Below are 20682 nucleotides of genomic sequence, written 5' to 3'. Positions count from 1 at the left end.
AAAATGACCTGTACACTACAGACGTATACATGACCCGTACACTACAGATGTATAAACTGACCAGTACACTACCAGATGTATAAACTGACCCGTACACTACAGATGTACAAAATGACCTGTACACTACAGACGTATACATGACCCGTACACTACAGATGTATAAACTGACCCGTACACTACCAGATGTATAAACTGACCTGTACACTACAGACGTATACATGACCTGTACACTTCCAGATGTATAAACTGACCAGTACACTACAGATGTATACATGACCCGTACACTACAGACGTATACATGACCTGTACACTACCAGATGTATAAACTGACCCGTACACTACAGATGTATAAACTGACCCGTACACTACAGATGTATAAAATGACCTGTACACTATAGATGTATAAACTGACCAGTCACGTGACTCACCTGGTTAGGATGGTTAGGTTGAGCAAGTTGCCGAAGATACCGAAGACGCAAACAGTGGGCAGGATGTACAGGCTGATGTATGCCTCCACGCTGCCCATGTTCATGTCGTCACTTCCGCCGTCCTCGAGGCACTCTTCAGCCGTTTCATTTGCCGACATCCTGGCCAATCCGGTCATGTGACCACACAGGACAATATGGCGGCCGTTGGATCCATGCGGTCCTGTGGGACTTTACATCCTCACAGCAGGAGCTTATGGTCTCAGGTCGACCTGTAGAATAGACACGTGACACAAAACGTTACAGTCACGGTTATGTTTGTGACTAACGGTAAAGGACAATATTGAAAGCTGGCCAAATACTTGATTTCCCTGTAGTCTATTTGGACAATTCTTCGGCCAATTATGTGTGAGCACGTGTCGATGGTCTGCTTTTCTTTTATCTTTATCTGACAATATCTTGGCAATATCTTGGCAATATCTTGGCAATATCTTGGCAATATCTTGGCAATAACAGAGCCAGCTAATAGACTTCCAACAATAACAGAGACAACTTCTAACTATAAGAGAGATACAGACTTCTAAATATAAGAGAGATACAAACTTCTAACTATAAGAGAGATAGAGACTTCTAAATATAAGAGAGATACAAACTTCTAACTATAAGAGAGATAGAGACTTCTAAATATAAGAGAGATAGAGACTTCTAAATATAAGAGAGATAGCACACAGACTGAAAACTGTTTTTATACAAAGTAAACTTATGTGAAGCATAGCGTAAATTCCCGAGCAGATTTTTATGAAGCCTACCGCTATTTTTCCCGTGCACAGCTTTGAGTGTTTTGTTGCCTTAATCTTTTTTTGCCTGAACTCACTCGGCAAGCTACTAAATATTTTCTAATCCCTTTAACAGTGGGTGTTGTAACGTGGAACATTCCATGTTTAGGGGAATAGGGGTTACAAGATATGTGGAACGTACCATGTTTAGGGGAATAGGGGTTACAAGGTGTATGGAACATACCATGTTTAGGGGAATAGGGGTTACAAGGTGTATGGAACATACCATGTTTAGGGGAATAGGGGTTACAAGGTGTATGGAACGTACCATGTTTAGGGGAATAGGGGTTACAAGATATGTGGAACGTACCATGTTTAGGGGAATAGGGGTTACAAGGTGTATGGAACATAACATGTTTAAGGGGATTGGGGTTACAAGGTGTATGGAACGTACCATGTTTAGGGGAATAGGGGTTACAAGATATGTGGAACGTACCATGTTTAGGGGAATAGGGGTTACAAGGTGTATGGAACATACCATGTTTAAGGGGATTGGGGTTACAAGGTGTATGGAACGTACCATGTTTAGGGGAATAGGGGTTACAAGGTGTATGGAACGTACCATGTTTAGGGTTACGTAGTCACGTAGGGAGCAGTCAGCGAATAGCCAGGTTACATCAAATAACACATGAAAGGTAAAAAGGTGAAAGGTAAAAAGGTGAAAGGTAAAACGGTGAAAGGTAAACTTGTGTATCATAGGTAAACAACAAAACTAAGCAAAACAAAACAAAAATTACTAAAAGTTACTAAAATTACTTAAGCAGAAATTAAAAGGATCCACTGTCTCTAGTTAGATATTACTACAGGTATTGTTGTTACTGCTGTTGTTACTGCTGTTGTTACAGCTGTTGGTGACAGTTGTTGGTGGCAGTTGTTGTCATTAAAAGTTAATTAAAAGCTAGCTATGTTTAGTAACAGAAAGGGGAGATAACATGCGTAATTAGACTTAAATAGGTCACCAGCGTTCGCTGAAATTATTCGATACTTATATATGAAATTTAGCAACACAGCTGTAGCGGTACTCAAGTTATCGTGTTGTCAGACACAGACACACACAGACACATACACACTCACACAGACACACACAGACACATACACACTCACACAGACACACACAGACACATACACACTCACAGAAATACGGACATATTTACATATATATATATATATATATATATATATATATATATATATATATATATATATATATATATATATATATATATATATATATAAGTATTGTATGAAATTTGTAAATCCGTATCAACTTTTGATCAATTTCCGATAAATGGAAGTGGAACTTTTTCTACTTTCAATTTTTCAAAAGCTTAATACTTGAGTACTATTTCAGACAGATAAATGAAATTTCGCGTGTAAGTAAAAGATGTAATTATCTGCCTTCTTTTAAGTTTTCAGTAATTTCCGTTGACCAGAAGTAGTAATTTACGCTACTTCCGATTTCTCAAACAATGCATGTAAATTTACAAAGTACGAATAATATTCCGCACTATTATGCACATATTGTTTGGCGTTCGCTTGCTGCGCAATTCTTTTTTCTACGTCAATCTACGAGATTTTATTCGATTTTTAAAAGTTAAAGTAATTAAAAATCATGTCTATATCCCGATTTGCCATCCCTTGTTGTTTTATATAAGAATATTCGAGAAAGTTTAGGGGAGATCACTCCCGGTTTATTTGATGTGTTATTGGGTTTTGTTTTTGTCCTCTAGTCTGGCTTTATAAAAAAACTGTATTCGAAAATAAAACAAGATTTTATGTATGCGTTGAATGAAAAAAAACATCTTTGTACAGCCATTAGTATTGAACATACAGGACATGTGTCTAGCTTCGTAAACCATTTCGGTATAGGTCTACCTGCTACAATGTAGGTCTACCTGTCAGAATGTAGGTCTACCTGTCAGAATGTAGGTCTACCTCTCACAATGTAGGTCTACCTGTAGGTCTACCTGTAGGTCTACCTGTCACAATGTAGGTCTACCTGTCATAAAGTAGGTCTACCTGTCACAATGTAGGTCTACCTGTCACAATGTAGGTCTACCTGTAGGTCTACCTGTCACAATGTAGGTCTACCTGTCATAAAGTAGGTCTACCTGTCACAATGTAGGTCTACCTGTCACAATGTAGGTCTACCTGTCACAATGTAGGCCTACCTGTAGGTCTACCTGTCACAATGTAGGTCTACCTGTAGGTCTACCTGTCACAATGTAGGTCTACCTGTCATAAAGTAGGTCTACCTGTCACAATGTAGGTCTACCTGTCACAATGTAGGTCTACCTGTAGGTCTACCTGTCACAATGTAGGTCTACCTGTCATAAAGTAGGTCTACCTGTCACAATGTAGGTCTACCTGTCACAATGTAGGTCTACCTGTCACAATGTAGGCCTACCTGTAGGTCTACCTGTCACAATGTAGGTCTACCTGTAGGTCTACCTGTCACAATGTAGGTCTACCTGTCATAAAGTAGGTCTACCTGTCAGAATGTAGGTCTACCTGTCATAAAGTAGGTCTACCTGTCATAAAGTAGGTCTACCTGTCACAATGTAGGTCTACCTGTCAGAATGTAGGTCTACCTGTAGGTCTACCTTTCACAATGTAGGTCTACCTGTAGGTCTACCTGTCAGAATGTAGGTCTACCTGTAGGTCTACCTGTCACAATGTAGGCCTACCTGTCAGAATGTAGGTCTACCTGTAGGCCTACCTGTCACAATGTAGGTCACCTGTCACAATGTAGGTCACCTGTCACAATGTAATTAATTACTTCCCGTCAACGGTGTCACGTTACACCTTGTTCAATTGGCCAAATTTTTTTTGACGTTTTATTTTTTTTACAGTTAGCGGGGAATTCTATTAACAACGCCCGTATGACCCCCACACATTGGTCGTCCATAAACACCGGCCGTATGACCCCCACACATTGGCCGTCCATAAACACCGCACGTATGACCCGACACGTTGGCCGTCCATAAACACCGCACGTATGACCCGACACGTTGGCCGTCCATAAACACCGCACGTATGACCCGACACGTTGGCCGTCCATAAACACCGCACGTATGACCCGACACGTTGGCCGTCCATAAACACCGCACGTATGACCCGACACGTTGGCCGTCCATAAACACCGCACGTATGACCCACACACATTGGCCGTCTATAAACACCGCACGTATGACCCGACACGTTGGCCGTCCATAAACACCGCACGTATGACCCGCACACGTTGGCCGTCCATAAACACCGCACGTATGACCCGACACGTTGGCCGTCCATAAACACCGGCCGTATGACCCGACACGTTGGCCGTCCATAAACACCGCACGTATGACCCGACACGTTGGCCGTCCATAAACACCGCACGTATGACCCGCACACGTTGGCCGTCCATAAACACCGCACGTATCACCCGACACGTTGGCCGTCCATAAACACCGCACGTATGACCCGACACGTTGGCCGTCCATAAACACCGCACGTATGACCCGCACACGTTGGCCGTCCATAAACACCGCACGTATCACCCGACACGTTGGCCGTCCATAAACACCGCACGTATGACCCGACACGTTGGCCGTCCATAAACACCGCACGTATGACCCGCACACGTTGGCCGTCCATAAACACCGCACGTATGACCCGCACACGTTGGCCGTCCATAAACACCGCACGTATCACCCGACACGTTGGCCGTCCATAAACACCGCACGTATGACCCGACACGTTGGCCGTCCATAAACACCGCACGTATGACCCGCACACGTTGGCCGTCCATAAACACCGCACGTATCACCCGACACGTTGGCCGTCCATAAACACCGCACGTATGACCCGACACGTTGGCCGTCCATAAACACCGCACGTATGACCCGCACACGTTGGCCGTCCATAAACACCGCACGTATCACCCGACACGTTGGCCGTCCATAAACACCGCACGTATGACCCGACACGTTGGCCGTCCATAAACACCGCACGTATGACCCGCACACGTTGGCCGTCCATAAACACCGCACGTATCACCCGACACGTTGGCCGTCCATAAACACCGCACGTATGACCCGACACGTTGGCCGTCCATAAACACCGCACGTATGACCCGCACACGTTGGCCGTCCATAAACACCGCACGTATGACCCGCACACGTTGGCCGTCCATAAACACCGCACGTATCACCCGACACGTTGGCCGTCCATAAACACCGCACGTATGACCCGACACGTTGGCCGTCCATAAACACCGCACGTATGACCCGACACAATCCCATAAATCCTCTCCCGCCTGCCGGTACATGCTGATGAATTTATCTGTGGACAGATTTAGTATCTGAGCCTTCATGTTCAGATCATCCACAGATAAAACTCGACATGTTCATGCTACCATCATTCTACACTCAAACCAGCACTAATACAACTCGACATGTTCATGCTACCATCATTCTACACTCAAACCAGCACTAATACAACTCGACATGTTCATGCTACCATCATTCTACACTCAAACCAGCACTAATACAACTCGACATGTTCATGCTACCATCATTCTACATTCAAACCAGCACTAATACAACTCGACATGTTTATGCTACCATCATTCTACATTCAAACCAGCACTAATACAACTCGACATGTTTATGCTACCATCATTCTACACTCAAACCAGCACTAATACAACTCGACATGTTTATGCTACCATCATTCTACATTCAAACCAGCACTAATACAACTCGACATGTTTATGCTACCATCATTCTACACTCAAACCAGCACTAATACAACTCGACATGTTTATGCTACCATCATTCTACACTCAAACCAGCACTAATACAACTCGACATGTTTATGCTACCATCATTCTACACTCAAACCAGCACTAATACAACTCGACATGTTTATGCTACCATCATTCTACATTCAAACCAGCACTAATACAACTCGACATGTTTATGCTACCATCATTCTACATTCAAACCAGCACTAATACAACTTGACATGTTTATGCTACCCACGCTTTTGTTTATAGTAATTTAAATAGTAGTGCATAATTTATTTTCTACTTTTTAGTGCATTATTACGTAAAAGCTTGTTATTTAGATTTAGAACAAGTTTATTGAATCTGTTTGCTGTAATGCAGCCGACCCTCTACTTTTTAGACTGTCAAAAAAAAAAATAAAAAAAAAAAAATATATATAAAGCGTGAAAGCTTTGTATGTGTAATGGTTTCTCGTGTTATGTTTATTTTTATGTTTTTTTTTTGTATTTATATTATTTGTTTTCAATATATTTCCTTTTTATGCTATGACAGTCTTTAGTTTGCATTTTAAAAAAAATGAGAGAAGTAATTGCATTTTAATTTTAGTACAAATGTTTTAAAAGGAGCTTATGAGCACCCTTATTTAATTATTTAAAAAAGGGAAATAAGTCATGGAAGTTTTTTGAACGTTTGCCTATCTTTCACACTACAGCTCAGGCATCTATATATTTTTTAAGCAACAGCGTGTGTTAGCTACTGTATAACATCACAACTGTAGTAGATCTGTTTGTTATTTACAAAAGCTTTTACCGTCAAGTCAAAAATACAAAACATTTATTTTTTAACTATAAAAAATTGATTATGGTCGGCTATGGGCCCCCAAAAGATCGTGCCCCCCCCCCCATTGCGGGGTCTGGCGGCACTGTAGTTCCGCCCCTGGGCCCGACTGTCGCGGACGATTGATAGGTTTGTCTGTCGTCGATGTCTGTCTGTCTGTCTATCGTCGGCGTCTGTAAGCATTGTGTCCTGCTGCTGACTCGATTCAATCTTTGTTGAGTTTGTATTTTGACACCACTCTCTCTCTCTCGCCCACACCCCTCTCTCTCGCCCCAAACCTCTCTCGCTCCCACCCCTCTCTCGCCCACACCCCTCTCTCTCGCCCCAAACCTCTCTCGCTCCCACCCCTCTCTCGCCCCCACCCCTCTCTCGCCCCAAACCTCTCTCGCTCCCACCCCTCTCTCGCCCCCACCCCTCTCTCTCGCCCCAAACCTCTCTCGCTCCCACCCCTCTCTCGCCCCCACCCCTCTCTCTCGCCCCAAACCTCTCTCGCTCCCACCCCTCTCTCGCTCCCACCCCTCTCTCTCGCCCCAAACCTCTCTCGCTCCCACCCCTCTCTCGCTCCCACCCCTCTCTCTCGCCCCAAACCTCTCTCGCTCCCACCCCTCTCTCTCGCCCCAAACCTCTCTCGCTCCCACCCCTCTCTCTCGCCCCAAACCTCTCTCGCTTCCACCCCTCTCTCTCTCGCCCCCATCCCTCTCTCTCTCGCCCCAAACCTCTCTCGCTCCCACCCCTCTCTCGCTCCCACCCCTCTCTCGCTCCCACCCATCTCTCGCTCCCACCCCTCTCTCGCCCCCACCCCTCTCTCTCTCGCCCCAAACCTCTCTCGCCCACACCCCTCTCTCTCGCCCCAAACCTCTCTCGCTCCCACCCCTCTCTCGCCCACACCCCTCTCTCTCGCCCCAAACCTCTCTCGCTCCCACCCCTCTCTCGCCCCCACCCCTCTCTCGCCCCAAACCTCTCTCGCTCCCACCCCTCTCTCGCCCCCACCCCTCTCTCTCGCCCCAAACCTCTCTCGCTCCCACCCCTCTCTCGCCCCCACCCCTCTCTCTCGCCCCAAACCTCTCTCGCTCCCACCCCTCTCTCGCTCCCACCCCTCTCTCTCGCCCCAAACCTCTCTCGCTCCCACCCCTCTCTCGCTCCCACCCCTCTCTCTCGCCCCAAACCTCTCTCGCTCCCACCCCTCTCTCTCGCCCCAAACCTCTCTCGCTTCCACCCCTCTCTCTCTCGCCCCCATCCCTCTCTCTCTCGCCCCAAACCTCTCTCGCTCCCACCCCTCTCTCGCTCCCACCCCTCTCTCTCGCCCCAAACCTCTCTCGCTCCCACCCCTCTCTCTCGCCCCAAACCTCTCTCGCTCCCACCCCTCTCTCTCGCCCCAAACCTCTCTCGCTTCCACCCCTCTCTCTCTCGCCCCCATCCCTCTCTCTCTCGCCCCAAACCTCTCTCGCTCCCACCCCTCTCTCGCTCCCACCCCTCTCTCGCTCCCACCCATCTCTCGCTCCCACCCCTCTCTCGCCCCCACCCCTCTCTCTCTCGCCCCAAACCTCTCTCGCTCCCACCCCTCTCTCGCCCCCACCCCTCTCTCTCGCCCCAAACCTCTCTCGCTCCCACCCCTCTCTCGCCCCCACCCCTCTCTCTCGCCCCAAACCTCTCTCGCTCCCACCCCTCTCTCGCTCCCACCCCTCTCTCTCGCCCCAAACCTCTCTCGCTCCCACCCCTCTCTCGCTCCCACCCCTCTCTCGCTCCCACCCCTCTCTCTCGCCCCAAACCTCTCTCGCTCCCACCCCTCTCTCTCGCCCCAAACCTCTCTCGCTCCCACCCCTCTCTCTCGCCCCAAACCTCTCTCGCTTCCACCCCTCTCTCTCTCGCCCCCATCCCTCTCTCTCTCGCCCCAAACCTCTCTCGCTCCCACCCCTCTCTCGCTCCCACCCCTCTCTCGCTCCCACCCATCTCTCGCTCCCACCCCTCTCTCGCCCCCATCCCTCTCTCTCTCGCCCCAAACCTCTCTCTATCACCCCCATCCCTCTGTTTTCCCCACGACAAGATCAACAGTGTTTCTTCCAGACTTTTTTCTCCGGGGGTGCGGACACTGTCAAAAGTATATATTTCCTATATAAATTTCATTTCGTTAGGGAGGGCGGTTGATCCCTTGGGGGGGGGGGGGGGGGGCTCACCCGAAGAGATGCCTGGAAGGAACTCTGAAGATCATAGATACAAAGGTCAAAGTTTACCGCCAATGTCAAAGACCCCCCCCCCCCCGTCCTTTTTTCACATTAAATCTACGTGGCGATCATTCAAATGTATGTGAATTATTTTCTTGGAGATAATTTAGTCACTGAGATAATTTAAACAGTGAGATAATTTTAGTCACTGAGATAATTTTAGTCACTGAGATAATTTAGTTACTGAGATAATTTAGTCACTAAGATAATTTAGTTACTGAGATAATTTAGTCACTAAGATAATTTAGTTACTGAGATAATTTAAACAGTGAGATAATTTTAGTCACTGAGATAATTTAGTCACTGAGATAATTTAGTCACTGAGATAATTTAGTCGCTGAGATAATTTAGTCACTGAGATAATTTAGTCGCTGAGATAATTTAGTCACTGAGATAATTTAGTCACTGAGATAATTTTAGTCACTGAGATAATTTTAGTCACTGAGATAATTTAGTTACTGAGATAATTTAGTCACTGAGATAATTTTAGTCACTGAGATAATTTTAGTCACTGAGATAATTTAGTCACTGAGATAATTTAGTCACTGAGATAATTTAGTCGCTGAGATAATTTAGTCGCTGAGATAATTTAGTTACTGAGATAATTTAGTCACTGAGATAATTTTAGTCACTGAGATAATTTAGTCGCTGAGATAATTTAGTCGCTGATATAATTTAGTTACTGAGATAATTTAAACAGTGAGATAATTTAAACAGTGAGATAATTTAAACAGTGAGATAATTTAAACAGTGAGATAATTTAGTCACTGAGATAATTTAGTTACTGAGATAATTTAAACAGTGAGATAATTTAAACAGTGAGATAATTTAGTCACTGAGATAATTTTAGTCACTGAGATAATTTAGTCACTGAGATAATTTAGTTACTGAGATAATTTAAACAGTGAGATAATTTTAGTCACTCAGATAATTTAGTTACTGAGATAATTTAAACAGTGAGATAATTTTAGTCACTGAGATAATTTAGTCGCTGAGATAATTTAGTCACTGAGATAATTTAGTCACTGAGATAATTTAGTCGCTGAGATAATTTAGTCACTGAGATAATTTAGTCACTGAGATAATTTAGTCAGTGAGATAATTTTAGTCACTGAGATAATTTAGTCACTGAGATAATTTAGTCACTGAGATAATTTAGTCACTGAGATAATTTAGTCACTGAGATAATTTAAACAGTGAGATAATTTTAGTCACTGAGATAATTTAGTCACTGAGATATTTTAGTCACTATTATGTTTTGTCTTGAAAAGAAAAGCTGTGACCTGTGACCCTAAGGGGTGACTCACAACGGTGACCTGTGACCTTAAGGGGTGACTCACGTCGGTGACCTGTACAAAGTGTGGGTGGGTGGGTGAGAGGGAGGGGTGGGGATATGGAGGGTTATCATTGTCAAGATTTGTTCCATCTAAGAAATGACAAGCACTTTATTCTAGACTCGGGACACTGAATAAGGTGTGAAACAAGGGCTGTAAGCCTGACAAACGATATCGACAAGGGAAGTAATTCTCAGACAATCCTTGCCAGTTCGTGTCAATATAATCTCCAGTCGATCGATCTCTAGTTATTGATACGAGCCATGATTTTATTCGCGTTTATCTCCCCACGTCTTGAGGCAATTTTTTGGGAGTTTTTGTCTTGGACGTGGAGAGTTATTGTTCTTGTTGTCTGGTGGAATGGTTAATTTGAGAGTTATTGTTCTTGTTGTCTGGTGGAATGGTTTATTTGAGAGTTGCTGTTCTTGTTGTCTGGTGGAATGGTTAATTTGAGAGTTGCTGTTCTTGTTGTCTGGTGGAATGGTTAATTTGAGAGTTGCTGTTCTTGTTGTCTGGTGGAATGGTTAATTTGAGAGTTATTGTTCTTGTTGTCTGGTGGTTAGTTTGGGAGTTGCTGTTCTTGTTGTCTGGTGGAATGGTTAATTTGAGAGTTGCTGTTCTTGTTGTCTGGTGGAATGGTTAATTTGAGAGTTGCTGTTCTTGTTGTCTGGTGGAATGGTTAATTTGAGAGTTGCTGTTCTTGTTGTCTGGTGGAATGGTTAATTTGAGAGTTGCTGTTCTTGTTGTCTGGTGGAATGGTTAGTTTGAGAGTTGCTGTTCTTGTTGTCTGGTGGAATGGTTAATTTGAGAGTTGCTGTTCTTGTTGTCTGGTGGAATGGTTAATTTGAGAGTTATTGTTCTTGTTGTCTGGTGGTTAGTTTGGGAGTTGCTGTTCTTGTTGTCTGGTGGAATGGTTAATTTGAGAGTTGCTGTTCTTGTTGTCTGGTGGAATGGTTAATTTGAGAGTTGCTGTTCTTGTTGTCTGGTGGAATGGTTAATTTGAGAGTTGCTGTTCTTGTTGTCTGGTGGAATGGTTAGTTGGAGAGTTGCTGTTCCTGAAGTGGGTAGGCTTTAGGATCGGAATGCCTTTGATTGATATTGGGGATAAAAACATCGCATAAAGACGGTTATTAAACCATGGACAAACAACAACAATAGCAACAACAACAGCAAGAAAAGTAGCAAAAACAACAGCAACAAAACAAAACATGGTCAAGGTGGTGACAACTGCATCGAAAGGAACGATTTCACTTTCTCAGCGATTAAAATAACAGCTTAACTGGCAAGGAATGTCGGGAATACAATAGAAGTTGAACACAGGCAAGGAAAGTAATAAGATAACAATTGAACACTAATAAGAAATGCCATAAGATAACAATTGAGCACTTGTAAGGAATGTAATAAGATAACTATTGAACAGCAGTTAATTAAATCTCTAGCAGAAAGGAATAAATAATAACAAGGCGGTATAAAGAGAATTGAATGCGTCATCGCGAAAAAATCTCCACTCACTCGTCTAGCTGGTCCTAGTCGCTCAACCAACGGGTGGATGTAGCTGTTTTTGATCTGCACCAGTTGGTGGCGATGTGGCCAGCTAATTAAATCTGTCCATGTGATTGAATGCTAGGTCACGTGACACGGCGAGCAGGTGCCGATAGAAACAATGGCCGATCAATACAAATATGGATTGTAAGTCCGTAATCAAGGCTTGGAACAGATCATTAACTAGAACTAGAGTGGGCTGGTGGGGTGGGCTGGTGGGGTGGGCTGGTGGGGGTGGGGGATGTGTTTGTCTGTGGGTGAGCTGAGAATGTCAGGGAGGGGGGGGGTAGTTGAGTGTTTGTGTGGGTTGGGAGCTGGGTGTTTTATGGGGGTGTTACACATTGATTCAAATTTTCCCCTAGATTTTGTTACATCACGTGGTTTCCGTTTTTTTCGTCTTGTTTTTTTTTTACATCAGTATCTGCCAACAGCCAGTAGTGGATTATGGGGGGGGGGGGGGGGGGTGAGAGAGCTGCAGTCAAGAGCCCCCCGGTTTTTAGGGGCCCTTATTGTTGGTGTTCAGTATAAAAACTAAAGTTTTAATGTTTGAATCACAAATATTTTTTTTTTTCAAAATATCTAACACGTACACACATTAAGTAAAAATACCAGCTGTTATCACCTCCTACCAAGACGTTGTTTGTATAAAGCCGACGCTCCCTAAAATAACAGTGCGGACCGGCGATCGCTTATGACAATAGAGTTGATTTAGCCTTAAAAACACTAACAGCAACCGAATTGTGACAAAGGATCGACCCATCCTAATATATAAAAGACCATTTGCGCACTTCTCTCTCTCTCTCTCTCTCTCTCTCTCTCTCTCTCCGTCCGCAAAATATTTTCACAGGCTATGATATCAGTATCTTCAGCGATATATGGAGAACTTGATACGGACTTTTGTTGAAAATAATATGGTAGATGTTTTAAAAGTATAACCACAATTTTATTTAAAGAAGAAAACAAGTAATTAAAAAAAGTCTAGTGACAATTTTAGCGCAATTTCCTTATGTTATCTAAAAATAGCTCTGTCGTAGCGTAAATCAAGAGCAGGGTTAGTAAAACCATTGGTTAGTTATTAAAACGTTTTTTATTAATTTTTTTTTCAGTATTTTACATGTTTTATTTACAATAGAGTAACATGACTAAAAACCATTGCGCGCCTAGCTACCGAACGTGATGTCGCAGCCATTGAACGTGATGGCGCAGCTATTGAACGTGATGACGCGTGTGGTGTGGTTGGAAAAACATGCCTACTAATTCGGCCCAAATTTTAATTAATTCAAAAAAAAAATTTGTGACCGAACGAAAGGATATTTTTGAAAACTTTCTTCGGCAATATTGTTCTAAATTATGGCAGGAATCGATTGGTACATGTTTCAAGTCGCTAAGTGGTCTGGTTGCCGAGATATGGGCCAAAAACTGCATTTTTTTCGAGGTTTTTTGGCTTTTTCGGGAAATCCATGAAAGAAACCCGGAATTTTTATGGCCTATGTTCATCCTCGTAACTTGCTGAACATAATTGCTTTTGTAACTAGTCATCGATATTGCTTCGTTGAGGAGGAGATACGACTTAAAGCCCGGACACACATTCATACATCCATACATTCATCCATCCATACATTCCCAAAAATGACGAGTTAATAAACGCAATTCTCCAGAATGGAAATTGCGCTAAAAAAATAAATAAAGGCTTATTCGAATGTAGAAAAAACAGTTTTAATTATGCAACAGGAAAAGTGTTTATAGTTGGGAAAAAGAACGCATAAAACAATGACGTCACATCCCAAATTTTTACACAAAACTCATGGCGTCATCATCCGATTTTAGAATATAAAGAAATGAACTATTTCATTCAAATTAGATTTAGATCTACGTACGCTATGAAATAAGAGTTTCTTCCAGGCATCTCTTCGGGGGGGGGGGGGGAGAGCCCCCTTGAAAAAAGTCTACCGCCCCCCCCCCCCCCCGAACGATATGAAATTTATATAATTTATATAGAAAATATAAACTTTTAACAGTGTCCGCCCCCCGCCCCCGAAAACTGTCTACCCCCCCCCCCCCCCCGAAAATTTCAAGTGCCCCCCCGGAGAAAAAAGACTGGAAGAAACACTGTATGAAATGTATACAATAAAATTTTCCCGGCCTAAACTTATAAAATTTACTTTATCTAGACTATTTGGATTCTAGATCTAGATATTCTAGATCTAGACTAGATTCGCTAGATCTACGCAAAAACTAGACGTAGACGCTAAGATTTAGATTTAGACTATCTAGATCTAGATCTAGATAATAGATTCTACTCTAGAATCTATTCCAATAATAACTGTCTAGATATTAAACTATTTCAGGCCTTACTTTATATATTAGGATTCTAGATATAGAGTCTAGATATAGATCTAGATCTAGATATTCTAGATCTAGAGATTCTAGATCTAGATCTAGATTATCTTGATTATCTAGATCTAGATATACGAAAAAAAAACTAGACTTAGACAGATCTAGACCCTACCTAGATCTATAATCTATTCCAATAATACATTTCTATACTAAACTATTTCAGGCCTTAATTATTTTATTAAAATATTTGTTTGTTTAGCCATGCAATTGGCTAATTTGTGATAAAAGTTAATTAGAACAATAGGGCTTATTCGCGTAAGTTAAGTTTCATCAGTACCTCTTTTATTCTCCTTAATAACGATAGTGGCTAAATAGCTGAGATGATAGTGTAATAGATACCATGCGGTTTTTTCGGGTTCGAAACACACAATGTCAATTTTCATTATTTATTTTTCAAATTGCTTTTTATAAATTGTCAATGATAAAGTTGGCTATCCGGACTTGGTGAGACACAGGGCAGGTGAAGTAGAGTTCACCTGTTTCTGAAGGGATAGTGTAGTCAGACCCATGCTCAGCCGAAATAGGTTTTTTAAAAAGACAAAACAACATAACTACCATTGAACAGCCGGGCTTTAAAAGAAATCTTTTAAGTCCCTTGATTTTAAGTCTCTTATACATAAAAACCTAATAAAAAGAAATCACTTTAAAAACAAGAAGAATACCACTGAATAGCCGAGTTTTTAACTGAATCATTTAAGTCACTTAATCAGTATGTGCCTGTGTTATGTTGAATGTATCGAATTATTTTTAGCTAATTAGTTATTTCTTTGCTTTGTCACTAATATTGTTCAGCGTGTAGTAAAACACATTGCGGTTTGACCAATAACTATTTTATAAATTATTTTTCTCAAACAAGTACAACATTTTAAAATATATAGGCCTATAATTCACGTGAAACGGGTACCGATGGCTAGTATTCTTATATAACACTACGGTAGATGGCAAGTCAGTGTTTAATCCATTTTTAATTACTTAAACTTTTTAAAAATAGAATAGAATCTCGTAGAAAAAAGAATTGCGAACAAAGTGAACGACAAACAATAGTAGTGCGGAATAATGTTAGTTCTTAATAAATTAATATGCGTTATTTTGAGAAATCGGAAATAGCGTAAATTACTATTTCTGATCAACGGAAATTACTCAAAATTTGAACGAAGGCGGAGAATTAGATCTTTTACTTACATGTGAAATTTCATGTGTATCTAAAAAGTACTCAAATTATAGGCTTTTGAAAAACTAAAAGTAGAATAAGTTCCACTTCCGTTTATCGGAAATAGCTGAAAAGTTTATTTATAACTACACGTTTAATATAATACTTATTTATGAAATTTCATCAACATAGCTGTAACGGTACTCAAGTTATCACGTTCACACCACACACACACATGCATACACACACACACACAGACATACGGACGAAATTGTAAAACTATGTTTTTCCGACTCAGGGAGGTGTAACGAGGAAGTAAAAAAAAAGCCAGCGATGAAAAGTTATTTCGTCAGATTGCATCAGATCACGTTTCGCAGTAGTAACACATATTTATAGAACAGGATCTACACTCTGTATTCATTCTCACTCGCAAGCATTCAGAAACCAGCATTATAGGCTAACCCTAGCAATCAATGGAATAATTCCTGACCATCTTTAAATTGTGTTAAAATGACAAACCATTTTATTTACCAAACCAAGACCACAAACATATGAGTTGTTCCCCATGAAATAACTTCCAAACGCCCCGCCCTTCATCAGCTGTCGTCGCTTTCTGCTCGCAAGCTGTTTACATAAAGCGATGCTCCCTCAAATGTTTTTCATTTTATTTTTGGTATACAATTCGGTTGATTAACTAGTTTCAGGAAATAAAACACTGAATCCTAACAAAACAGGCTAGAAAAAAATGTTTGACTCTAACATGTGATTGTATGAATGATCCGTCGGATGGCTCACAAATGGCGCTTTAATCCAAACGTTTTTGAAATGCAGGAGGTGACCTGCTTTGAATATTTGTTATTTGAAGTGAAAGGTTGGTTAGAATAATTGCTTTATTTGCCGAATGAATGAAAACCGAAACTAGACGGCAGTTAGGACAATGGATATGGCAAGGTTTAGCTCAAGAGTATAGAACATTTTGTTGTAATGCCATAGCTCATTGACAGTTGCGGATTATGGAGTTGAACAAGAGACCCTTAATTTTGGGGGCCCCATAATTAATTGTCTCTTATCAACAGTAAAATAATTTTCCTAGCGATTTTTATTTGTTTCGTACAATGTAAATGAAGGGTGAATTTAAAAAAAAACAAAAGCTTTTTAAAAATAATATTGTGTCATCCATTGGATCTAGACAAGCAGTTCTATAACTCTAACTTGTTTACAGCAGTAGGACAATTTAAATAACCCGGGAGTGATCTTCCCTAAACTTTCTCGAATATTCTTATATAACACTACGGGGGATGGCAGCTTGGGATATAGACATGTTTTTTTAATTCATTTATTTACCTAAACTTACTAATAATATTACGCACTATTATACACAGATTGTTTGGCGTTCACTTGGTGCGCAATTCTTTTTTCTACGAGATTCTATTCAGTTAATAACAAGCTTTTATGTAATAATGCACTAAAAAGTAGAAAATAATGTATACACTACTATTTAAATAAATAAAAAGAAAAGCGTGGGTCACTTTAATATCTATTGGATACCGTTACTAATATTTAGGAAGAGACACACGCTTTTCTTTTACATATATTTAAATAGTAGTGTATACATTATTTGTTACATTTTAGTGCATTATTACATAAAAGCTTGTTATTAAAACGTTTTTTATGAATTTTTTTTCAGTACTTTACATTTTTAAAATTTACAGTATATTTGCATGATTAAAAACCATTGCGCACCTAATGAACGTGACGACGCGTGTATAATAGTGCGGAGTAATTGGATGAGACAGCCTACTAATTTCGACAAAATTAAAATTAATTCATAAAATGTTAATTAGGCAACAAATTAAGTCAAATTTATCGTCATGCTGCATTGCCAACTGTGAACCGTATTAGTCAGTTAGAAGCGCCCGAATTTAGACTCGGGCGTTTCGATCTAGACGGAGGACAGGGGTAGTGAGTTAAATAAAAGCTTGTTATAAATATTCATGAATGTTCCACATAGGGTGGTGTGAGATATTTTATAGAAGAGGTTTTCTAGAAGTCAATTTTCGTCTCTTTTAATTGGATGTGCCAAATTCATTCTTCGTTTCCTGATGGATTTGGACTAGTTAATTTTTCACATGTTTATGCGGATATCCAAGCTTCATTTGTTTAATATTGAGAGAACCACTTAATACAATGTTCTACAACATCACCAATATTCTAAATCTACAGCTACACAATAGCCACTTATTAAATTGAAACTCCAAGTAGCAATTAAAGCCGATTTGTTGTGTGGGTGTATTACTTAGAGTATGTGTCTGTCTGTCTGTGTGTGTGTGACACGTCACAATGTATTGGTTAGTGTATGTGACAATTTTCGACCGCCATTATAAGCCTCTAGGAGGTTGGAGCGTAGTCAATCGAAATGAAAATCTTAATGAAGCATTGTTAGAGTCAGCTCCATTGGCAAGAACAAATTAGGCTTGTTTATCTTTGTCACTGAGATAGTTTGTTCGTCTTGTCAATAATATAAAAAATTGTTCGTCTAGTCAATGAGATAAAAGTCTTGTCAATGAGGCACATATTTAAAACGTTGTGGATATGTCAACGTGTTTCATAGTTCTCGCACATCATACATACAACTCTAACGTAGGATTACGGGATCTGTCGTTGGATGGGATATGTCGTTGGATGGGGGTACACGGTACACACAACCAACACACACAACCAACACACACAACCAACACACATAACCAAACACACACAACCAACACACACAACCAACACACACAACCAACACACAACCAACACACACAACCAACACATAACCAACACACACAACCAACACACACAACCAACACACACAACCAACACACAACCAACACACACAACCAACACACACAACCAACACACACAACCAACACACACAACCAACACACACAACCAAAACACACAACCAAACACACACAACCAACACACACAACCAAAACACACAACCAAACACACACAACCAACACACACAACCAACACACAACCAACACACACAACCAACACACAACCAATACACACAACCAAACACACACAACCAACACACACAACCAACACACACAACCAACACACACAACCAACACACACAACCAAAACACACAACCAAACACACACAACCAACACACACAACCAACACACACAGTTTTTTATGAAGACATGAAGCTGGATTTGGTCGCTGAGCTGTGACTGAACAGATTGTGAGATTCCAGGGGTCCCAACATATGAGCTACAGAGGTCCCAACATATGTGATACAGAGGTCCCAACATACGTCCTACAGAGGTCCCAACATACGTCCTACAGAGGTCCCAACATATGTGCTACAAAGGTCCCAACATATGTGCTACAAAGGTCCCAACATATGTGCTACAAAGGTCCCAACATATGTGCTACAAAGGTCCCAACATATGTGCTTCAGAGGTCCCAACATATGTGCTTCAGAGGTCCCAACATATGTGCTTCAGAGGTCCCAACATATGTGCTTCAGAGGTCCCAATATATGTGCCAAAGAGGTCCCAACATATGTACTCCCTCATACAACCGGGTACTGATTTTACGATCAGGTAAACTTTACAGTGTGACAAATGTGACAGTGTGACAAATGTGACAGTGTGACAAATGTGACTGTGTGACAAATGTGACTGTGTGAAAAATGTGACTGTGTGACAAATGTGACTGTGTGACTGTGTGACAAATGTGACAGTGTGACAAATGTGACAGTGTGACAAATGTGACAGTGTGACAAATGTGACTGTGTGACAAATGTGACTGTGTGAAAAATGTGACTGTGTGACAAATGTGACAGTGTGACAAATGTGACTGTGTGACAAATGTGACTGTGTGAAAAATGTGACTGTGTGACAAATGTGACTGTGTAACAAATGTGACGGTGTGACAAATGTGACTGTGTGACAAATGTGACAGTGTGACAAATGTGACTGTGTGACAAATGTGACTGTGTGAAAAATGTGACTGTGTGACAAATGTGACTGTGTAACAAATGTGACTGTGTGACAAATGTGACTGTGTGACAAATGTGACTGTGTGACAAATGTGACTGTGTGACAAATGTGACTGTGTGACAAATGTGACAGTGTGACAAATGTAGTAAAGCTGGAGATCTAACCTATAACCCCAATAACCCTAGACCGAATTGTTTTCCTTCCTTAACATACAACTTTTTTTTTCAAAATGTCTATTTCCCCATCCATGACCAAAATGTCTATTTCCACATCCATGACCAAAATGTCTATTTCCCATCCATGACCAAAATGTCTATTTCCCCATCCATGACCAAAATGTCTATTTCCCCATCCATGACCAAAATGTCTATTTCCCATCCATGACCAAAATGTCTATTTCCCCATCCATGACCAAAATGTCTATTTCCCATCCATGACCAAAATGTCTATTTCCCCATCCATGACCAAAATGTCTATTTCCCCATCCATGACCAAAATGTCTATTTCCCCATCCATGACCAAAATGTCTATTTCCCCATCCATGACCAAAATGTCTATTTCCCCATCCATGACCAAAATGTCTATTTCCCCATCCATGACCAAAATGTCTATTTCCCCATCCATGACCAAAATGTCTATTTCCCCATCCATGACCAAAATGTCTATTTCCCCATCCATGACCAAAATGTCTATTTCCCCATCCATGACCAAAATGTCTATTTCCCCATCCATGACCAAAATGTCTATTTCCCCATCCATGACCAAAATGTCTATTTCCCCATCCATGACCAAAATGTCTATTTCCCCATCCATGACCAAAATGTCTATTTCCCCATCCATGACCAAAATGTCTATTTCCCCATCCATGACCAAAATGTCTATTTCCCCATCCATGACCAAAATGTCTATTTCCCCATCCATGACCAAAATGTCTATTTCCCCATCCATGACCAAAATGTCTATTTCCCCATCCATGACCAAAATGTCTATTTCCCCATCCATGACCAAAATGTCTATTTCCCCATCCATGACCAAAATGTCTATTTCCCCATCCATGACCAAAATGTCTATTTCCCCATCCATGACCAAAATGTCTATTTCCCCATCCATGACCAAAATGTCTATTTCCCCATCCATGACCAAAATGTCTATTTCCCCATCCATGACCAAAA

General features: G+C 41.4%; 1 protein-coding gene across 2 annotated transcripts in view; it reads right to left on the bottom strand.

Moving 5' to 3' along the window:
- Positions 1-20682, bottom strand: part of LOC131941401 (FMRFamide receptor-like) — a 99892-nt gene that overhangs the window by 7716 nt on the left and 71494 nt on the right. For both annotated transcript variants that reach the window (XM_059300651.1, XM_059300652.1), the window contains exon 2: positions 429-697. In XM_059300651.1, the coding sequence (XP_059156634.1) occupies positions 429-604 (176 nt within the window). In that variant the 5' untranslated portion in view covers positions 605-697. The remainder of the gene's footprint in view (positions 1-428; positions 698-20682) is intronic.

This window comes from Physella acuta, unplaced genomic scaffold (assembly GCF_028476545.2).
Source record: "Physella acuta isolate Inbredline_101_S28 unplaced genomic scaffold, ASM2847654v3 ptg000360l, whole genome shotgun sequence".
NCBI lineage: Eukaryota > Metazoa > Mollusca > Gastropoda > Physidae > Physella > Physella acuta.
The sequence above is the reverse complement of the archived record's forward strand: the minus strand, read 5'-3'. Positions and strand labels throughout refer to the sequence as shown.